Genomic DNA, 19,335 nt, shown 5'->3' on the forward strand with positions numbered 1-19,335 from the left:
CTCTGGGTTCTCCGTGCTTGCGGTGGGCCTGGTGGTCGACGTCCAATTGGTCCTGACGTCTCCGGTGACTGCACTGGCCTGCTGCCAGCCATCGCCGACGTGAAGACAGTACAAAGCCCCCGCGCCGGTGCAATGAGCGGGGAAGCTGGGGAGGGATGGGGTCACACACATGGCCGGGGAGCAGAGGGGTGTAGGTGGGGTGAAACTGAAGGGAGCGACAATCTGCTGCTGCCTGCACGCCGAGTTAAAAAGTTCCCACGCAAGACTCACGATACACTGTGTATCGTGTCTACCGTGGGAACTTTTTAACTCAGCGGGCAGGTAGCAGCATATTGTCAATTATTAACCCTCCCGCGCAATATACCCTCACCTTCTCTTTTATGGATGGGGATTTAGTTCCCCTTTCTTCGAGGACCGACCGGAGGTTCCGCTGTCACCTCTGCGGGCCGCCCTCGGTGAACGTCCTGTCTCCCTGTCCCTGGGATAGCAGGGGGCGATCAAACAGCACAATACCCCCCTCCCCCTCCAACTCCAGAGGAATCCGCTTCCCGATGGGCCGCTATGGCGACAAGTGGCAGTTCGCCCACAGCCCGAGCTGCGCGACCCCAAGAACAAGACGTACCCCTTGCACACCATCAGCTTCTGCCCATACGGGGAGCGTGTTCCTCTGGAGTTGGAACGGGCTGGGCTGGAGTTGCTGATCTGGGATCTCCGTGCTTGCAGTGGGCCTGAGGGTCGGTGTTCCGTTGGTCCTGACGTCTCTGGTGACTGGCACTGTGCTGCTACTAGCATCGCGACGTGAAGACAGTACAAAGCCCCCGCGCCGGTGCAATGAGCGGGGAGCTGGACAGGGGAGGGAAGGGGTCACACACATGGCCGGGAAGCAGAGGGGTGTAGGTGGGGTGAAACTGAAGGGAGCGACAATCTACTGCTGCCTGCACGTCGAGTTAAAACATTCCCACGCAAGACTCACGATACACTGTGTATCGTGTCTACCGTGGGAATATACCCTCACCTTCTCTTTTATGAATGGGGATTTAGTTCCCCTTTCTTCGAGGACCAACCGGAGGTTCCGCTGTCGTTTTCAAGGACCTTTCTTCAAGGACCGAAAAAATGTCGCTATTCGGAGGTTTTCGTTATTTGGATCTTCGGATAAAAGGTTGTGCACCTGTATTGTGTATCAGTATTGTGCAATCTGTGAACATCAAAATGATACCACTCCTACCAAAAATAAGATACCAATTTTGAGAATAAACTGTAGTATACTTCCCTCTGGACTGCGAGCAACCCTTAACATTAATTTTGTTTTGTTGTCAAAATAGCAAATGTCTCAAGCTACTTTACAGACACATTATCAAAATTAAATTTCTCATGAAAAAAATATTGAAGAAAGCAGATATTGGTTAAAGTATACTTAAAGCAGCATGTCAGAGAAGGAAGATGGCATACAGACAGAAATGCTAATCCTGGAACGCAAATCTCACAATTCATAGCTGGTAGCAGGGGAATGATTAAAATCATCAACAAAGAAACTGGGAAGTCCTTGTATCTTGACAGATTTACACAATTGGGGGTAGGTTCCAGAGTTGGAGGTGCTGGAGATCATTTTAAATTTGAGCCAATGCAGGTTACCATGCATATTGGAGATAATCGAATGACAGCCAAAGTCAGTTAACTCAACAATGCCATAGTTTAAATGAGCTGAGACAGGAGGCAATAATGCTATATGGAGACACGTACATGTTTGCATGCATGTGGTCAAGATCTAGAACTGCTTTCAAAAGCACTGTCACAGACACCTCAAAGAAACAGTACGTAATTTGAAGGTGGGTTTCAAGTATCTTTACAGGACGATTTCTGTGCATAGGCAAGAAGAAAGGACTGGTTGCATCCTTGCTTCATAGCAGAAGTGATCTTCCAGAATTCATCATTTAAAAGATTAATGGCAAGCACTAGCTTGTACCTGAAGGCTCGCTGGTAATCACATGCAGCATGTTAGTGTGGGGGAATAACAAGGGTTGACAACCTTATAACCAGTCCACATGGTCAAATATGTGAAAGTTGAACCAGAGTCCTTTGCCAGAGATGCTGGCGGTAGCTTCAATGAAAGCTTAATAGATATTGCATTCAGGGGACCACCTTACAAGGTTCCAGATTTTACACAAGGGCACGGTTTTGACTGTCACACAAAATAGTTCACATGACATTGGTAACAAAGGGCATGTCGTGCACTCTGTGGGAAAACGTCCGCGAATCATCCAACTTTTCAACACATTTCATAAAATGACATAGTATTACTTAGGCTGTTTGGATTTTATTGTGCTAGGGTTGGAAAGATTTGAGGTTTGTTAGTGCTTGGAATAGGGGTAATTTTCCTAAAGTACCTCAGGGTCAACTGCTGTCAAAAATATTCTGCAACTGACAAAATGCTTTGAGTCTTTCTGCCCTTTTCATTTTATAGTTGGATTAAGTGATTGAATTTCATGGCTTCTGCTGAAATCTGTTACCAGTTTGATGTGAGATGGCTGGCCAATGTTGTGAATAACATCTACAACCTGCAATCACTTGTTACATCAGATACGTAGTCCTACAAGTCTAATGGCACTGTGCAGCCTCCTTGCATTATATTTTACTGCAATTTAACTTGGATTTATTTTCCCCATTACACTTTAGTTTTCCCCATGTAGCCTCCTCCCTGCACTTGACATATTGTTGCTTAGTCTTGCACTCACTTTGGCAGCGCATAAGGCCAAGTAGGAGAAATCCATGACTTAAATCTAGAAAACATTTGATGTTAACCACCACCAACTCACCATAACTAGTTAAATTCAACCAACCAATACCATTCTCAGAATTTGATGATCCTTTTTAATAAGGCTGCTCCCAAGCATTATTTCTATTGTTTTTAAATTGTGTATTACTGGTTACTGAAAATAAGATATAGAACAGATTGAAGACTCTCAAATAGATGCCTATGGCGTGGAAACAGGCTCATCGGCCCAACTGGCCCACGCCTATAGCCCTCCAAACCCATCCCATCCATGTACTGTCCAAATGTCTCTTAAACGTTATGATATTACTTACCTCAACCGGCAGCTTGTTCCATATATCCACCACTCTGTAAGAATGTTACCTCTCAGGTTCCTATTAAATGCTCCTCCTCCACCCCCCCCCCCCACACACTTAAACCCAAGGCCTCTTGCTCTTGATTCTCCTACTCTGGGCAAAAGACTGTTCCTCACATGATCTTATACACCTCTATAAGATCACCACTCAGCGCTCCAAGGAATAAAGTACGAGCCTGCTCAATCTCTCTCTATAGCTTGAGCTCTCAAGTCCTGGCAACATCCTCTCAAATCTTCTCTGCGCCCTGTCGTCCAGCTTACCAACTTTTTTTTGACAACTTTCACTGTACAATACCACCCACTTTTGTATCATCTGAAAACTTGATAACCATGCCTTGTATGTTTACAAACAAATCATCAATATACATGACAAACGGCAATGGGCCCAGCACCAAACCCTGAGGTACGCCATTTGTCACACGCTTCCAGTACAAAAAGCAACCTTGCACTATCACCTTGCACTTGCTTCAATTAAGCCAATTTTCTATTGAACGCTCACTCATTGAATAGACACGAGAAAATGTTCAATTATAAATCCAATCTAGATTAAACTAAACCCAAGAACTGTTAATCAGGTGTAGAAAGCTGCTCATAGCTAAAGTACATCTATATTTTAGTTTAGTTTATTGTTCGCATGTACCGAGGTAGTGAAAAGCTTTTGTTGCCTGCTACCCAGTCAGTGAAATTATTTTTCCAGTAAGGTCTGGTTAAAATATTGTATCATCAGAACTGGTACATCTCATTATAAATAACTACACCAACTTAGCTCACTGGGGGCACTACCTTCTTATGGAAGCTATTCTTTTTTTTATGGCAAACTATAAAATTAAGTATATTCCAACCATAATAAGGCTGTCTTAGCGATTCATGCACATTTCCAAGAATTGAAAGGACCCCAAATATTAAAAGGACTAATTTGTAATTGGAAGCAGCATTGTGGCTTGTTTTACAAAACTGACATCTAAGCAGCATATGGATGCTCTCCTGCATATTCTTCTCAACCTTGGTGAAAAGATGCTGTAGAAGTCACTTCTGCTTTCAGTCCATGGCTTCCAGAGAATTTGCACCAAAATTTAGAAACTCCCCCTCATAATGTACAAAGGAGACACCATTAAAATAATGTGTATATTAGGCACTGCCATGCAAAAGGTCCATTTTAATACTTGTGGCAGTTTTGTCTGCGCATTATCATTGTGCTATTTTTATTCAATAAAAGGATCTGGATATTGCAAAGACAGCATTCCCTAATGAACCTTGACAAAATGGCTGTTGAGTTGTCTTTTGGAGCCACAGCGATAATTGCAGTGAAGATATTAATACACTGCTTGACATCTGTTCATAAACCATACAATATGACAATTAAAAGTCTTGTTAAAAACTGCTAAAGCTAGGAAAAACAATCTGGCAGTGCATATTTCATCTTTATCACAAACTTTCAAGACTTTAACACTGTCAAAGTATATATTTTCTAAGCCACCTACCAGGACTTTCCACTCGTTTATAGTGATATGGATTAATGCAGACTTCTTTCTGCTTTGAGCCAAATGGAAATTCACAACACTCCAGTGCCTTCAGTTCATGATGACTTTGAAGATCCGGCCATCGCCATACACGACAATAAATAACATGTGGTAGGCCCTTTCGATGCGATACCTGAAGACGACCATCGAGAGACCGAGGAATAGTGACACAATTACTAGGTTGACCCGGACTGCTTAATGCCTTCTCCAATTCTTCCATGGCTCCTTTTTTCTTCTTGAGCTTTTTCACTAATGCATCAACTGCTTTCTCAGCCCACTTTTCCTCCTCGTCTCCTTGCTTCCAGCCCAGTAGTCGTTTCACAGCTGGGCTGGTGAATGAGAACAAGCTTGCCATTGTCGTCATTTTAAAACGTTTTTGAAACCAATTGCAGGTTTCAAGAGATTAAAAGTAGTTCTGAAGAAGTGGTTCTAAAAAGGAATACTGTTTAAGCGTCAAAGCAGTCTTGAGATATGAAATTCTGTTTGTACTTCAGCAGAATTGACTCTGCAGTCAAGTTTATAAAATCCACAGGTAAAGAGAATCACAAATTGGTTTGGAATGTGTTCAGATAATTTTCTTCCAGATCTATGAAAACAAAAGCAAAGTTAGACTAAAAATGTGATCATTTTTATACATTTAAGCTTGAAAACATCAAGCATATTTCTAAAGTGATGTCCTCCACCATAATAGGGACTGGCATTTATAATGTATATATTTTTGCTGAGGATGGAACTGGAGCAAAAAAAAATGGGATTCTACATTCATTAATTACATTTGAGCTGCATTTTGCTTTGTATGAACTGTACTTGTTTCATTAATAATGAAAAATAATTGTTCCATTACAAAGTTAGTTTAGCCCAACCCATTTTTTTTCACATCAACATGGCTATTCTGTTGCAAAATATTTTAGATATACTCGGACCCAAAATGAGTATCAGAATATTATCCTCTCATTATTTTTGACCCCAAGAGGATATTCCACAATTTCAAATCTTCCAGATAATGTTAAAATTTCACAGAAATGCAAGGACAGATTTCACAAGTATTTTTGCTCTCTCCAATTAGTCAAGGCTAAGAATTGTGAGATGAGGGCCCTTCAACCAAAGAAATACAACGTTTTGCACATGGCTGAATAAAATATTGATCCACAATGATTTAATGCATTTTCATTCTGTTCCAATACTTATCAAAAAAAAAAATTTTTTTTTTTTTTAAAAAAAGCTCTCTATGAGTATTTTTTAGTGGACTAATTGTCAAGATAATATTAATACCAATTGCATGAGGTCCAAACTTCAGAACTGCCTATACTGGAAATATTGCAGCAGTTGAAAACTTTGACATCAAATCCAATGCAATGTCCTTAAATTATGATGTTATAGTTATTGGCCATCCACACAACACCTATCATTCCCATGTGCACATCCTTTAGTATTTTGTGAAAGATGAATGAATCAGTTGCCTTCTTTCTATGGTCACAACACTGCTTTAAATTGTACGACACTGGAATTAATTTTGAAAAGTTGAATATCCTCGCAAATGTACATCTGTACATTTTGGCATCACCATACCGCAAGCTTATATTTTTTCAGCACAGTTCCACAACGTTACAATATCCTTTTGCTTTCATATTTCAGGTCTAAGATTTATAAACACTTACATTTTTAACCAACTGGAAATAGTTTTCCAATAGAATGTTTATCCCTTTCATTGCTATACAGTTGCTCGTTGGGATTTTATGAGATCCATCTTTCATTTATTTGCAAATATATGGATCTGAGCACAGAAACTTCTAACTGCACTACTTTTTTTTTCTATGGAAGTTCACCTATTAGTCTCTTGGGGGCTTTTAACAGCCCCCCCCCCCCCCCCCCCCCCCCCAAAAAAACCCAAGAATGCAAGGGCCATTGTCTTATACGTTTCAGTGAAAACGGTAGCTTGAGCACTGAGAATATATTCAAAAGCAAGTACTAACAGCAGTTCAACTACTGAAGTTTGGATTAGTCTGCAGTATGTTGGACTTCTCAAATTCTTAATATTAGCCTCACTCCCACAAGATGTTTGTTGGAGGCAAATTTCAGTTCAGTTTAATGCCACATGTGCCAAGGAACAGTGCTAAGCTTTTGTTGCATGCTAACCAGCCAGCAGAAAGACAATACATGATTACGATCGAGCCATTCAGTGTACAGATACATAAGTTAATAACGTTTAGTGCAAGGTAAAGCCAGTAAAGTCCGCTCAAAGATAGTCAAGGGTCCCCGATGCAATTTCAACATTGCACCAAGAAAAATTGAGAAAAGTGTTGAGCAACGTGGCAGCCTTGTTTGACCACCAGTCCACAAGACCTTAAGACATAGGAACAGATGAAGGCCATTCTACCCATCGTGTCTGTTCCCCCATTCAAACATGACTGATTTATTTTTCAATCTCATTCACCTGCCTTCTCCTTGTAACCTTTGTCTCCCTTACTATTCGAGAACCTATCAATCTCCGCTATAAAAATATCCAATGATTTGGTCTGCACAGCTATTGTGGATCTTCAGGGATTATAAACCCACTAGTGTCATGGGAGTGGGCAGTGCATAGATGAGGAAGTAAGGTACAGCAGATGAGGTTGGGTGATGCAGAGGTTCACTTGCACCTCCTCCAACCTCATCTACTGTATCCGCTGCTCCAGGTGTGGACTCCTGTATATGGGCAACATCAAGTTCAGGCTCGGCGATCGTTTCGCTGAACACCTCCGCTCAGTCTGCCTAAACCTACCTGATCTCTCAGTTGCTCAACACTTTAACTGCCTCTCCCATTCCCACACTGACCTTTCTGTCCTGGCCCCCTCCATTGTCAGAGTGAGGCTCAGCGCAAATTGGAGGAACAGTACCTCATTTCGCTTGGTCAGCTTACACCCCAACGGTATGAACATTGACTTATCTAACTTCAAGTAGCCTTTGCTTTCCCTCTCTCCAACCACTCCCCTTCCCAGTTCTCCCACCAATCTTACTGCCGACTACATTTTATCTATTTGCTTTGTTGTTACCTTCACCCAACTAACAATGATCTATTCGACAGTTTCCTTGATCTCAATTCCCTGTCCTGTTTTCACACCTTACACTTCCTTATCTATGCACCGCCCTGACATCAGTCTGAAGTGTCTCGACCCGAAACGTCACTCATTCCCTCTCTCCAGAGATGCTGCCTGTCCCACTGAGTTACATTTTGTCCCATTTTGTGTCTAGCTTCAATTTAAATCAGCATCTGCAGCTCCTTCCTACACACTGGTGTCATGGTCTCTGCGCTGTTGTGAAGCATGCCTTAGGTCCTTGGGCAGCCAAATTTGTGAAAGGTATTCCACATTCTCAGACAAAAAAAAATGCAGGAAATACTCAACAGATCAGGCTGCATCTGCTGTATTCAACATTTTCTGTTTTTGTTGATGTCCAACATCTTCATTAAAAAAAAAACGTTTTAGTGATGTGTTGGCTGGCTGATAAAAGTTGAAAGAAAGCCATGTATAGTGGCTGATACTGCTCAAGTTTGGCACAGTGGACACAAGTCACTGTCTTTAAGTGGATGGAATCCATGATGATTTGGGAAGCAATCCTTCACTCACTGCAGGACAGTTACTCAACAGACCAAAGTCTGTAGCCTCCTTGTGCTCTGGTATTTTATTTAATTCTTCAAATGTTTAAATTATGTTTTAATTGTCTACTGTATATCGTGTTGTTACTTGCGAGCAAAGCACCAAGGCAAATTCCTTGTATGTATACATACCTGGCTAATAAAATGTATTCAATTCAATTAAGGATGCTGGTGATGATTATCTATACTTAACAGCAAAGAGACCTCTCTCTGTGGTTACCACAGTCAGGCATGGCATTGTCAGGTTACCAGTAGGTTTATCCTCCATTTTCAGGGTTGTGTTGGAGTCGGAACATGGCCATTTTGACAGTCAGGAGTGGTGGTAGACTAAATAAGCTGCTGTTGGATATAGAGTCATGTCAAAGGATAGAATGATACTGAGGTGGTCCTCAAAGTGTGCATTTCAGTAGGCAGTGACCATCTCATCTCTGAGAAGCTAACCCCCTAACTTTCAGTGGAGTGGGCTTTGGATGTTTGGGCTATGACTCTTATAATACTGAAGCATCCTTTACAAATATTCCAAAGTTTACAAACCCACAACATACAGAGTTAAGGTTAGTGGCCAAGCTCTACCTTCTAGTAAAATTAAAACAAACTGTGATATCCAATTACCTAAACAGACTGGGCAATCACCTTTACAAAGGGAGGGTGCATGTAATGAGCAATGTTACACGAAGGGCAAACATGTTCCAAAGCTAATTAGCAAACATTAAAATATGTCTGAAGAAGAGTCTGAAGAAGGGTCTCGACTGAAACGTCACCCATTCCTTTGCTCCAGAAATGCTGCCAGTCCCGCTGAGTTACTCCAGCATTTTGTGTCTACCTTCGATTTAAACCAGCATCTGCAGTTCTTTCCTACACATTAAATTATGATCTGTGTATACAACTTTCCATAGTGTAATGGGATTTATACTTGCATTATGAACAAAGGAAATATTTATGGAAGATATCCTTGAAATGATAGGCTGTGCCACAACATTTTTCCATTGTTGCATAATACTCAAGGGAACATTCCATGTGGAATTCTTCTTACATAATTTCCTCCTTCTCAAAAACAATGGATTTTCACAGGTGTTTAATAGAAACTGCCAGTTGCACTAAGAACCTTTGGTAGAATTACAAATTAAAATTATTTCTTTATTTCCCCCCCAATATTCCCAATCATATTTCAGTTATAAAAATAGCAGCAGCAACAATTATCAATGTGCGAGGGGAAGAGAGAAAAGCAGAGCAAGAAAGTGCCATCATCACTTCAAGAAAAATACCCTTGACACCCACTCCTGGAGCTTACTCCTTGCAAAGTATCACCCATAATTAATGTTTCTGGCACAGTTGGACAAGATTTGTACAGAGATAACACGTTCAAAAACACTGAAGACTAACAAGGACATAAACTGCCATCTTCATCCTTGATGATATCTTTTGGTGAGTGTTCATTTTATCCTCCTACAACACCAGTTACTTAGCTAGTTTCTGCATTTGCCTGGCTCCATTCCCATCTTAACTAGTCATACAATCAAGGGAACAGAAGAGCCTTGTTGCACAAGTTCAAACCCAGCAAGTTTCTATCCTTGAGTCTCTAATTTCTTAAATTCACCCAAAATGCCGATCCCAGCCCAGTGCGCATGTGCGGCATTATCGCACAGCTGTGCAACGCGGCCAGCGGGAGTCGGCAGCTCCCGCATCCAAGGACGTGAGGTAAGTACTTACCTTAATCGGGCCTTGTGGTTTTTTGCTCCAGGGGGAGCAAAACAGCAGAGGAAGCGGCCCCCGTTCGACTCCAGCGAAGGAGCCGACAGTGGAGGGGGAAAGGCGCTAACGGGACCGCACAGGCTGCGGACCGCTGCAGGGAGCTGCGCTGATGCCGGTCCGCTGAACAGCTGTTTGGTGAACAGCAGCGGACCGGCGGGAAGTTTAAAAACCCGACCGGCAGCCCTGCAGACTCCTGACAAGGAGAATCGCCGCCCGGGAACCGCTACAATGCCGCCTGAAAAACGGCAGGCAGCCTCTACATACAGGTAAGACAAAAATCTTACCAATTTAACAGGTTCTACAGGAGCCAACTTCCTCCAAAACTGGAACAGGTTGGAGACAGCAAAAATAAGTATGTCTGTCTCCCCAAGCCAGAGGAGGTCATGGAGTTCAAAACCTCCAGGGAAAAAAGGGGCACTGGCTGAATGCCAAGGGAGCTGACACTCCTACCCCAGTGCTATTGCACTAGCCATCTCCCTTGACGAGGGATTGATGCAACAGCGGAGTTTGAGCTATGCCTCCTCCAATTTATAGCACACCCTTTTGCTCCCTCTTTTGAGGCTAGCTAAGGAGGCCAGGGCTGGGCTGGCTTAAACGCTGGGCAGGCGGACGAGAACAGCAGTATGCCAGGGGAGCAGGATCAGGAAGAGCTACTGGGTGTCGTGGGCCACTACATGGCTCCTCCACGCGACCATCTTCCCAACAAAGCCCTGCAGGAGCAGGCCTTTCTAGAGGCAAATCCGCAGGCAGCTGGGTCAGCAGACTCGCAGACAAGAGCTAAAAGCAGCGAATTCTGAAGCTCCTAACAGAAGGGTCAAGATGTTACCGCCTTTGCTCGTTTTCCACGGATCATACTCACCTGGCAGGCGAGACGCCATGATCACCAAGGTGGTTCTCCCAGGATGAGACTATCCCGTTGCACTACCAGGGTGCTGACGCCTAAGATGTTCCCAAATTTGGGATACTCGACTGAACAATGGTGCATATAAGACCTGCCCACAACCCCAAATATACGGGGCTATGCAAACCGCTGCTGCGGGAAGAGAGGCAGCTAAACCTGTGCGCCTCATGAGGGCAGGCCATGGAACGAGCAGGACATCGCATCCAACACCCAGCTGGCAGCACCCCTCGGCATCCACCAGCAATATCAAACAAGGACTGGTGAAAGCCTGGCGACCGCTTCACATTACCCCCAAAGTTCTTTTTAGACAGGGGCCCAGAGCGGAGCCGTGGGAAAATGCGCCGCCCCACCGACAGCACCAGCATACCAGCAAAACTAGGCCTTCATGAAAAAAACAATAAACATGGAGGTAGGTAGTCTGGTTCCTCCCAGTTTACACTAAATAAGGGTGTTCTACTAACTGCGGGGGGGGGGGGGGGGGGGGGGCATTTACACTTGTTGATAAAGCATGGGATGCTGTCACAAATAACTAAAATATACTCAACAGTATTAGTGGATAAAAACGAATTCAAATTGGGCATATTACCGCCAGTTCAGCAATGCGCCCAAAGGGCATTTTCTCCCTCTAAGAAAGAGAAGTGAGAAGGTCAAGCTGAACTAGAAAGGCTCATTACTAAACGGATCATGGGAGTAAACATGAACCATTGGAATTTGTATCGAATATATTCACCAAAACTACAAAAGATGGTGAATGTAGCATCATCATTGATCTAATATCACTAAATAAATCTGTTGAGTATATACACTTTAAGATGGAGACGGGTTTTTGTCACTGCCAGACATCTGATCTCCAAAGGATACCTATGGGGAGCATTGATATGGAAGATGCTAACTATCTTATACCCATACACTAGGATCATTATAGATACCTAAAAAATTTTTTACCTGGATAATGGATATCCCGGTTAGGGCAACTATGGGAGCATAGAGCATTCCCTATGGTCTAACCTCAGCCCTAAACTATTATAAATATTAAAAAAATGGCCATGAAAATATTAAGAAAACAAGCATAATCATGGCATATATTGGATGATATCCTCATATTAGGGGAAACAAAGGAATTAGCTGTGGCAGCAGTTCTAGCTACGAAACAGCTCCCTAAAGCTCTGAGGTTTATCCCACGCCCAGATAAACCAGAATTGAAGCGTTAACTACCATGGATTATCTGGGCTTCAATAATAATTCCGTCCATATGACTGTTACTTTGCCAAGGTACTTGGGTCACTATAATCAAATCATGAATGTACCCACTGAAGCTATATCACAATTACGGTGGTGGGCAGACATATATTTGGCATAGTTTTCAGCCCTATTATCATCACCAATCCCAACTTGGTTATTAAAAACCGATGCCAGTACTTTAGGCTGGGGAGCAACTAAACTCCATATCCAGCACAGGTAACAGATGGACCAATTCACAAACATCGTTACTACACATACCGGGCATCAACTACTTGGGATTGGTGATCGCCTATTGGGCTAAAAAGCATATGCATTTCAAATGCAGCACGTACATATGTGGTTACGGATTGATAATACTATGGTGGTGGCTTATATCAACCATATGGGGAGCATAATAATCATTATTGTGCAACAAATTGGTCAAACAAATCTGGCAATGGTGTGTCAAAAGACATTTTAACTATCAGCTGCCTATGTCCTAGGAAGCTAGAACACAGTGGGAGACACCATGTCACGGGGTAAAATTTATGATTACATTGAATAGATGTCAAACCCAAAATATCTGCTAAAGGTATTAAGCAGTTTGAAAGCCAGATATCAATTTGGTTGCACAAGACGGAATCACCAGTAACCTATGTATGTGACTTAGGAACCAGATTAGAGGCAGCAGCGATAGATGCCTACACGCTGGAAGGGGGAATTTCTGCTTTGCCTTCCTCCCTTCTGCCTCATCAGACGGGCACTTCGCAATACAGATGGGATCTGTCTCCGAGATATTGAACGTGCCCGACCGGCCTACACAGCCATGGTTCCCAGTTCATCACGACACGGTGGGCGAGTCACCTATGGATTTCCCTAGTGGACCATGGTTGCTGACTCAACCCAGTATCAGGCACAAGCCACCCATGCCAGAAAAACATCAAACTCCTGGGTGCAGGTTTTGAATAGACCTTACCAGGGACTGGGATTATCCAAAGGAACCATTACCACCATGTCGGCATCCCTGCGAACAGTCACCAAAAGCTAACATGGGTAAAATACTGCCACGACGCAGGGACAACAAACTATTCAACCACTGACGTATTGGAGTTCCTGGAACATCTACACCATGACTAAAAGGTGAGTTACAGTGCCGTAAATACAGCATGGAGCGCCTTATCTGCTTATCTAAAACAGCATGACAGCAGAGCATGGGATCCCATCCACTGAAGGTAAACTTATGAAGGGCAACTATAATAATAAGCCCCAAAAACCCAGGTATACCCATGTATGGGATATTGGTGTGATATTGACATATCTCAGAGAATGGCACCAGCCAGATCCCTCAGCTTGCTCAATCTATGTTAAAAACGCTCATGCTTATGGCTCTCGTACACGCTCACAGAGTCCAGTCACTCCATAAAACTAGACTGGATAACATGGTGATTACCCCAGACGCATCACGTTCATATTCTAGGTCTGGTAAAAATCTAACTCGCAGGTATATGGGACTAGGCGAGATTATGAGTTCGGCACGGACTAGTAGGGTCGAGATCGCCTGTGTTTTCCGTGCTGTAATCGTTATATGGCTATATGGACCAGGAACGCCCAATTCACTGGTGGGATTCCGGGCCTACCCACCAGAGTCCAGGTTGAGTGTGGTGACCCATCTACTACAATATATAGACACAACCCACAATCTTAGAGGGAGAGGAAAGCCTATGGGTCAACCACAGAAACCCCAAGACGGGGTACGAGCCAAACCACTCCAAGGTGGCTCAAACAGGTACTGAAAGCTGCCGGAATAGATAATAATACATTTTAATCCCATTCCACTAGGGCAGCATTGATATCAGCGGCTGAACGAATGGACATCCCGGTTGACCACATTCTCAATACGGCAGAATGGTCAAGGGAACGACGTTCAGAACATTTTTTATTATAAACCGTTGATAAACCTGATTTAATTGCAGAAAGAATATTACAAACTGCAATATTAATTTAAGCTCAGGGGAGCTCTTTATGTTGTTATTGTTAACAAATACCTTTCTGTTTCTTGTGAAAGCAGATCCACTGGTTGATTACGATAACACTTCCTCCCTCAAAAACTTCGGCAGTGAGTGAAATAAAAACTGTTACACGGTTTGAAATCACAGACCTTTGAAGTCTTCACGGAATCACTCACGTGACTCCGAAGTAAAATAGTAAGATTAAACGAGTACTTACCAGTATGAAGTTTGATCTGTATTTTATGAGGAGTTACGGTGAGGTATTACGTGCCCTCCGCTCCCACCCTCAATATATAGATCAAACTAATAAACTGATGTCTCATGATCTTTACTATCTTACTTCAAATATTGTGTCTATCCTGTGATTTCACACCGCTGCTTCGAAGTATGCCGCACATGCGCACTGGGCTGGGATCTTCACGTAATACCTCACCGAATATTGGCCCATTTGCCCCTTCCTCAGAAACTTGTAGACAGAACATTCTCATACAAGCCTATTTTATATTGACATTAATTGAATGCTGTAAAAGCCAACCCAGAGTTCACATCTTCCACCTTCTGCTGTTAATTCAGGCATACTCCTTACAATATTTGTTTAGAGCAGTGGTTCCCAACGTGGGGCATACGCCCCACAGGGGGGCAATTTGATTTTTAAGGGGGGGCAATTGAGCGCACGACTGAGGAGGTCTGGGTCCAAATTTTCGATTTTTAATTTTTTGGATTTTCCATCAGGTAAACCTATGTAGTTTATGTTTCAGATGTTATTTTGAGTAAATAATTTTTTTGGGGTTAAAAAAGGTCTTTATTGTGTAGTTATTACATAATCACCGCGCCATCGCTCTTCATGCACGTCGCACGAAGCGCGCGAGGTCATGGGAGGACCTTATTTATTGAATTGGATTTAGAAATGCGATTCAAAGAGCTTTTGCTAAGTTACCCTTATAATATCTATTTCCTCCGTTTTCTCTCAAGGGGGGGGGCATCAGAATTTTAGAGGTGATTAGGTGGGGCATGGCCAAAAAAAGGTTGGGAACCACTGGTTTAGAGGTATCCTAGTTGGGGATGTGGGGAAGCAGACACTTGGACACAAATCATTACCATCAGCCTCCACTTTATTCCCAGTTAGTTAAACTGATATGAATATTTTGAGTATTTAAAACTAAACTGTGTAGGTATTTATGGACTCCACTTTAAATGGCTGTAAATGTAGTATCCATAAGAAACTGAACGTAGTTTAACCACATGACATGATAGGATACTTTATCCAAACGAAACTTCAACATCATTAACCAGAAAAAGATTAAATGAAATTGGAGCAGAGGTTAAGAAAGTTCACTATATTACAACCTCTAATTGGGGAACTGATAAAGATGAGGAGACGAGATAGACAGGTTACAAATGTAACATCACGAGGGACATAGTGTTGAGGTGATGGGGAGCTCTATTTCAACCTACATGCAGAGTCTCGTGAGCAACAAGGAGGACAAGCAGAGTACAGTGAATCATATGTCCATCACTAACATTCATTTTTGGCCATGTCAGCGTCTGTAATTAACAATCTGCCTAAATGTATAAAGATATTCTGCTAATTTCTTAAAGCAAGACTTACTATAGCTATATTTCTTGATGCAGAGTGGTGAGAGATCAGTGAATGTCCATCTCAAATTAAGCTCGCTAACCTCTTAGCTCCCAGTCCAACCACACCAATCTGAAAATTCTTACTTTGCTATCAACTTCTGCCAGGGCGATTATTATTCAAAATAGTAATCACGGAAGGACCTAGTTTCCCCGTGAGTGAAAGATCATAAGATGGATCTTTTAAAGAGACCGAGGTAGATGCAAATGTAGCATGGTTCAAGGTGAATTCCAGAGATCAGGAATTAGGTAAATAAATGCAGTATCATCAATACCACAGCAGGGATGCAGTTCAGATGGAAGGAAGAGATTACAAAACACATGCAAAAATTAGGTCAGAGTCAAGGATACATCCATTGTGAAAAAGGGAGTGCCCTTGCAAGAATGAGAACACAAAGATCTTCTGGAAATGCTCCGACTACAACAAGAGGCCACACTTAGTTAATAATGAATATTTCTATTGTCTTTTTAGGAATACAAATATATCAAGAAGGAGGAAGAACAATACAGCATGGTTAATTACAGAAATAAGCCTGCTGACTTTGGTACACAGTAATTTTACATGTAAAGGGCTTTAACTTGTACAACTGGATTTTAAACTTTCTGCAGATAGCATTAAATGAGCACTCGCATGGTCCAACGGAATTATAAGACTAATGATCCCAAAACACTTTAAAATTAAACAAAAGTCTGGATAATGGTTTATTCACTTAAAACTCATTGAAGTCCAAATACTAAAGCTCGTCTTTTGCCAAAATTTATAGCACAATATTCTCATGCAGATATTACCTTTTATAAATACACAAACATTATTTTATTGACATCAGAACCTTAATCAAATCAAATGTTCTAACATGATTTCACTAAATTATTTTCAAGTCACAGCACATTTAATGTTACTTGATAAATTAAACTACATACAGGTGAGACTGTACTGAGAGCAAATGCACAGCAACCACGAAGCTTCATAATTACATTGGCAAGCTTGCTAAAAATATAGCCGCAAACTCAATTCTACACACAGCCTTTGGGCAAATATCCAGAGCTAATGGAAATTAGCCAACTCGGAGCAATTGAAGCTACACAGTCAGTCTGCAGAAATGTGGTAGATAGTAGATTTAATGGGTTAGACACACTGCAGGTATAGGAAGAAAGATGGAAGAACACCAAAAAGGGCAGAAATGCATTGTAAGAGTTATCTGTAATCAATCCCCACTCAAACAGGTTGGTAGCACACGGTTGGTTGTGATGCACAGCAGGGAAGAGAAAATACTAGGTGAGCAATAGTAGTCAGGAATTCATCAAGGGGAACAGCCAGGCATTTCTATACCGAAAGCGAGACTTCAGAATGGTATTCCATTGTCCTGGTGCCACAGTCAGGGATGTCTTGGAACAGGTACAGAACATTCTGAAGGAGGGATAGAAAACAACCCGAGTTCATAGAACGCTAGCATTGATGACGTGGGGACAAAGAGGGATGAGGTCTTCCACAGTGAATTTAAGGAGTTAGGCGGTTTAAATAAAAGCTTTAGGCTCATAATCTTACTGCTGATGCCAAATGCTGGTGAAGCTAAAAATTGAAGGATAAGGCAAATTAATACATAGTTGCAAAGCTGCATCCCCATGAGTAGGAGGAAGGTGGCGTAGATGACAAGTCTATGCCAATTCTGTATGACACTCTTTCCAGCTTCCCATATGATTTGTATCCTGCTGCCGTGTTGGAAAAGCTTTGTCACTATCCTCACCACTACCAATTTCCATATAATTTGCAAACAGACCAATCACACCTATATTCACATGGAAGTGGAATTCAGCTCAAATGGTAGTACAAGGGAAAACAGTGTATATATAATTACAGTATTTGATCTAATTTTAATAAAATCCTTACCAATGCTTAATTGTGAACAAATTAATTAGAAAGCTAAACCAATGTCATTATTCAGGATTTCTTATAAAAAAAAAATTGTCAATAGAAATTTAAATCTGATCGTTTACACAAACAGCATGAACATTTATCCTTTAGAGCATCTTGTCATGAAGACCATAGCCAATTTGAACTTTGACCTAAACTTCATTTCCTGTCCAATCCCCATAACATTCAATTCTCTTGCAATCTAAAAATACCCAATTTGAATACACTAAATGATTCTGCATACACACCTCAAGCAAATTAAGATCCCAACAAGGAATTCTCTCTCACTTCTGTCTTAAATGGTCAACCCCTCAGGCGATAATACAAACCCATTCATGTTCAAAGTTCTCCAAAGGAAATTCAGTCTGAAGGTCTCGACCTGAAAAGTCACTCATTCCTTCTCTCCAGAGATGCTGCCCATCCCGCTGAGTTACTCCAGCATTGCGTCTACCTTCCCCAAAGGAAAGATCCTCCCGACATTTTATTTCTCAATAACCAAAGTGTGAATGAGATCGATTCCAATGTAGTATAGTTTATAACTGTCATCCATACATTTATAAAGACATGCACATGCAAGCTGGAAAATTATTCATCAATTAAGCACATTTAAAAGATTGTATGCAAATTTAAAAGCTGCTTTGCAGGATCACAAAGAATCGGTCTACATTGATGTTAGAAGGATTTGGGATAATGAACATTGTTTATTCATCAAATAAAGTATCATTGTAGCGATCATTGTGGAGAAAGTTACTCGAAAGACTGTTCAATGCCTCATCCAGTTGTCAATCTTGGTACGCAAATCCCACTTTTGAAGTTAAACCATTCAAACACAACAGTACAAAGCCGACACTACGGGTACGTGTGTCCAAGAACACATTTTTTATGAACCTCCAAAAATATCGATTGAGCGCCGCCAAAAATTAAGCAGCCTAATCACAAAAGTCATGGGACATTGAATGTTTTTCCCATCAGTTCCTTTTTATAGCTCCTCACAGGAAACAGGTGTGGATAGTGTTCATATCAAAATCGTAAATACTAATTTACACAAAGCTTTGGGTTCAAGGAGAAAAGGGGACAACACCAAATGAATAAACAATGTAGAGAATTATGGGCGTACATTCAGGAGGTTTACCTAGCAACCAGAATATGCAAGATTAAGTTTTTGCCGAACATTGAAAAAAAAGGCAAATGATTTGGAAAGCTTTGAATGAGGCAGGTCAGAGGTTCAAAAGTCAGGTTGATCTGTCCAAAGGGATATAAGAAAACCTTTCTGAAGCTCATTTTCCTTTTAATGCACCTCTTCCATACCCCCACCCCCAAATCTATATCACCCCTTCTGGTTTACATTTTACTCTTCTCACATCATCTCCCTTGCACCTCTAGCCTTTGTCACTTGCGCCATCCACCTGCCGATCAAAACCACCCACACATGCGTCCATTTATTATTTTCCAGGCTCTGCCCTTTCTCCAGCACTGTTTTCCAGCTTTATTCTCCCTACCACAATCAGCCTGAAAAAGGTGCCAGATCCAAAACATTGTTTGCCCACTTCCTCCAATTACTCCTGCAATGCTTTGAAATCAGACACTCAAACTTGTGACCTCTAACAAAGAGCACGACAAGGAAAT

At 41.9% G+C, this 19,335-nt stretch overlaps 1 protein-coding gene across 1 annotated transcript in view; it reads right to left on the bottom strand.

The window, feature by feature from the left end:
* The window catches only part of smad1 (SMAD family member 1), a 72,225-nt gene that overhangs the window by 40,046 nt on the left and 12,844 nt on the right, over positions 1-19,335 (bottom strand). The window contains exon 2 of the mRNA XM_055646319.1: positions 4,607-5,231. Coding sequence (XP_055502294.1) covers positions 4,607-5,009 — 403 coding nt within the window. The 5' untranslated portion in view covers positions 5,010-5,231. The remainder of the gene's footprint in view (positions 1-4,606; positions 5,232-19,335) is intronic.

This window comes from Leucoraja erinacea, chromosome 1, assembly GCF_028641065.1.
Source record: "Leucoraja erinacea ecotype New England chromosome 1, Leri_hhj_1, whole genome shotgun sequence".
In the NCBI taxonomy this organism is placed as follows: Eukaryota; Metazoa; Chordata; class Chondrichthyes; order Rajiformes; family Rajidae; genus Leucoraja; species Leucoraja erinaceus.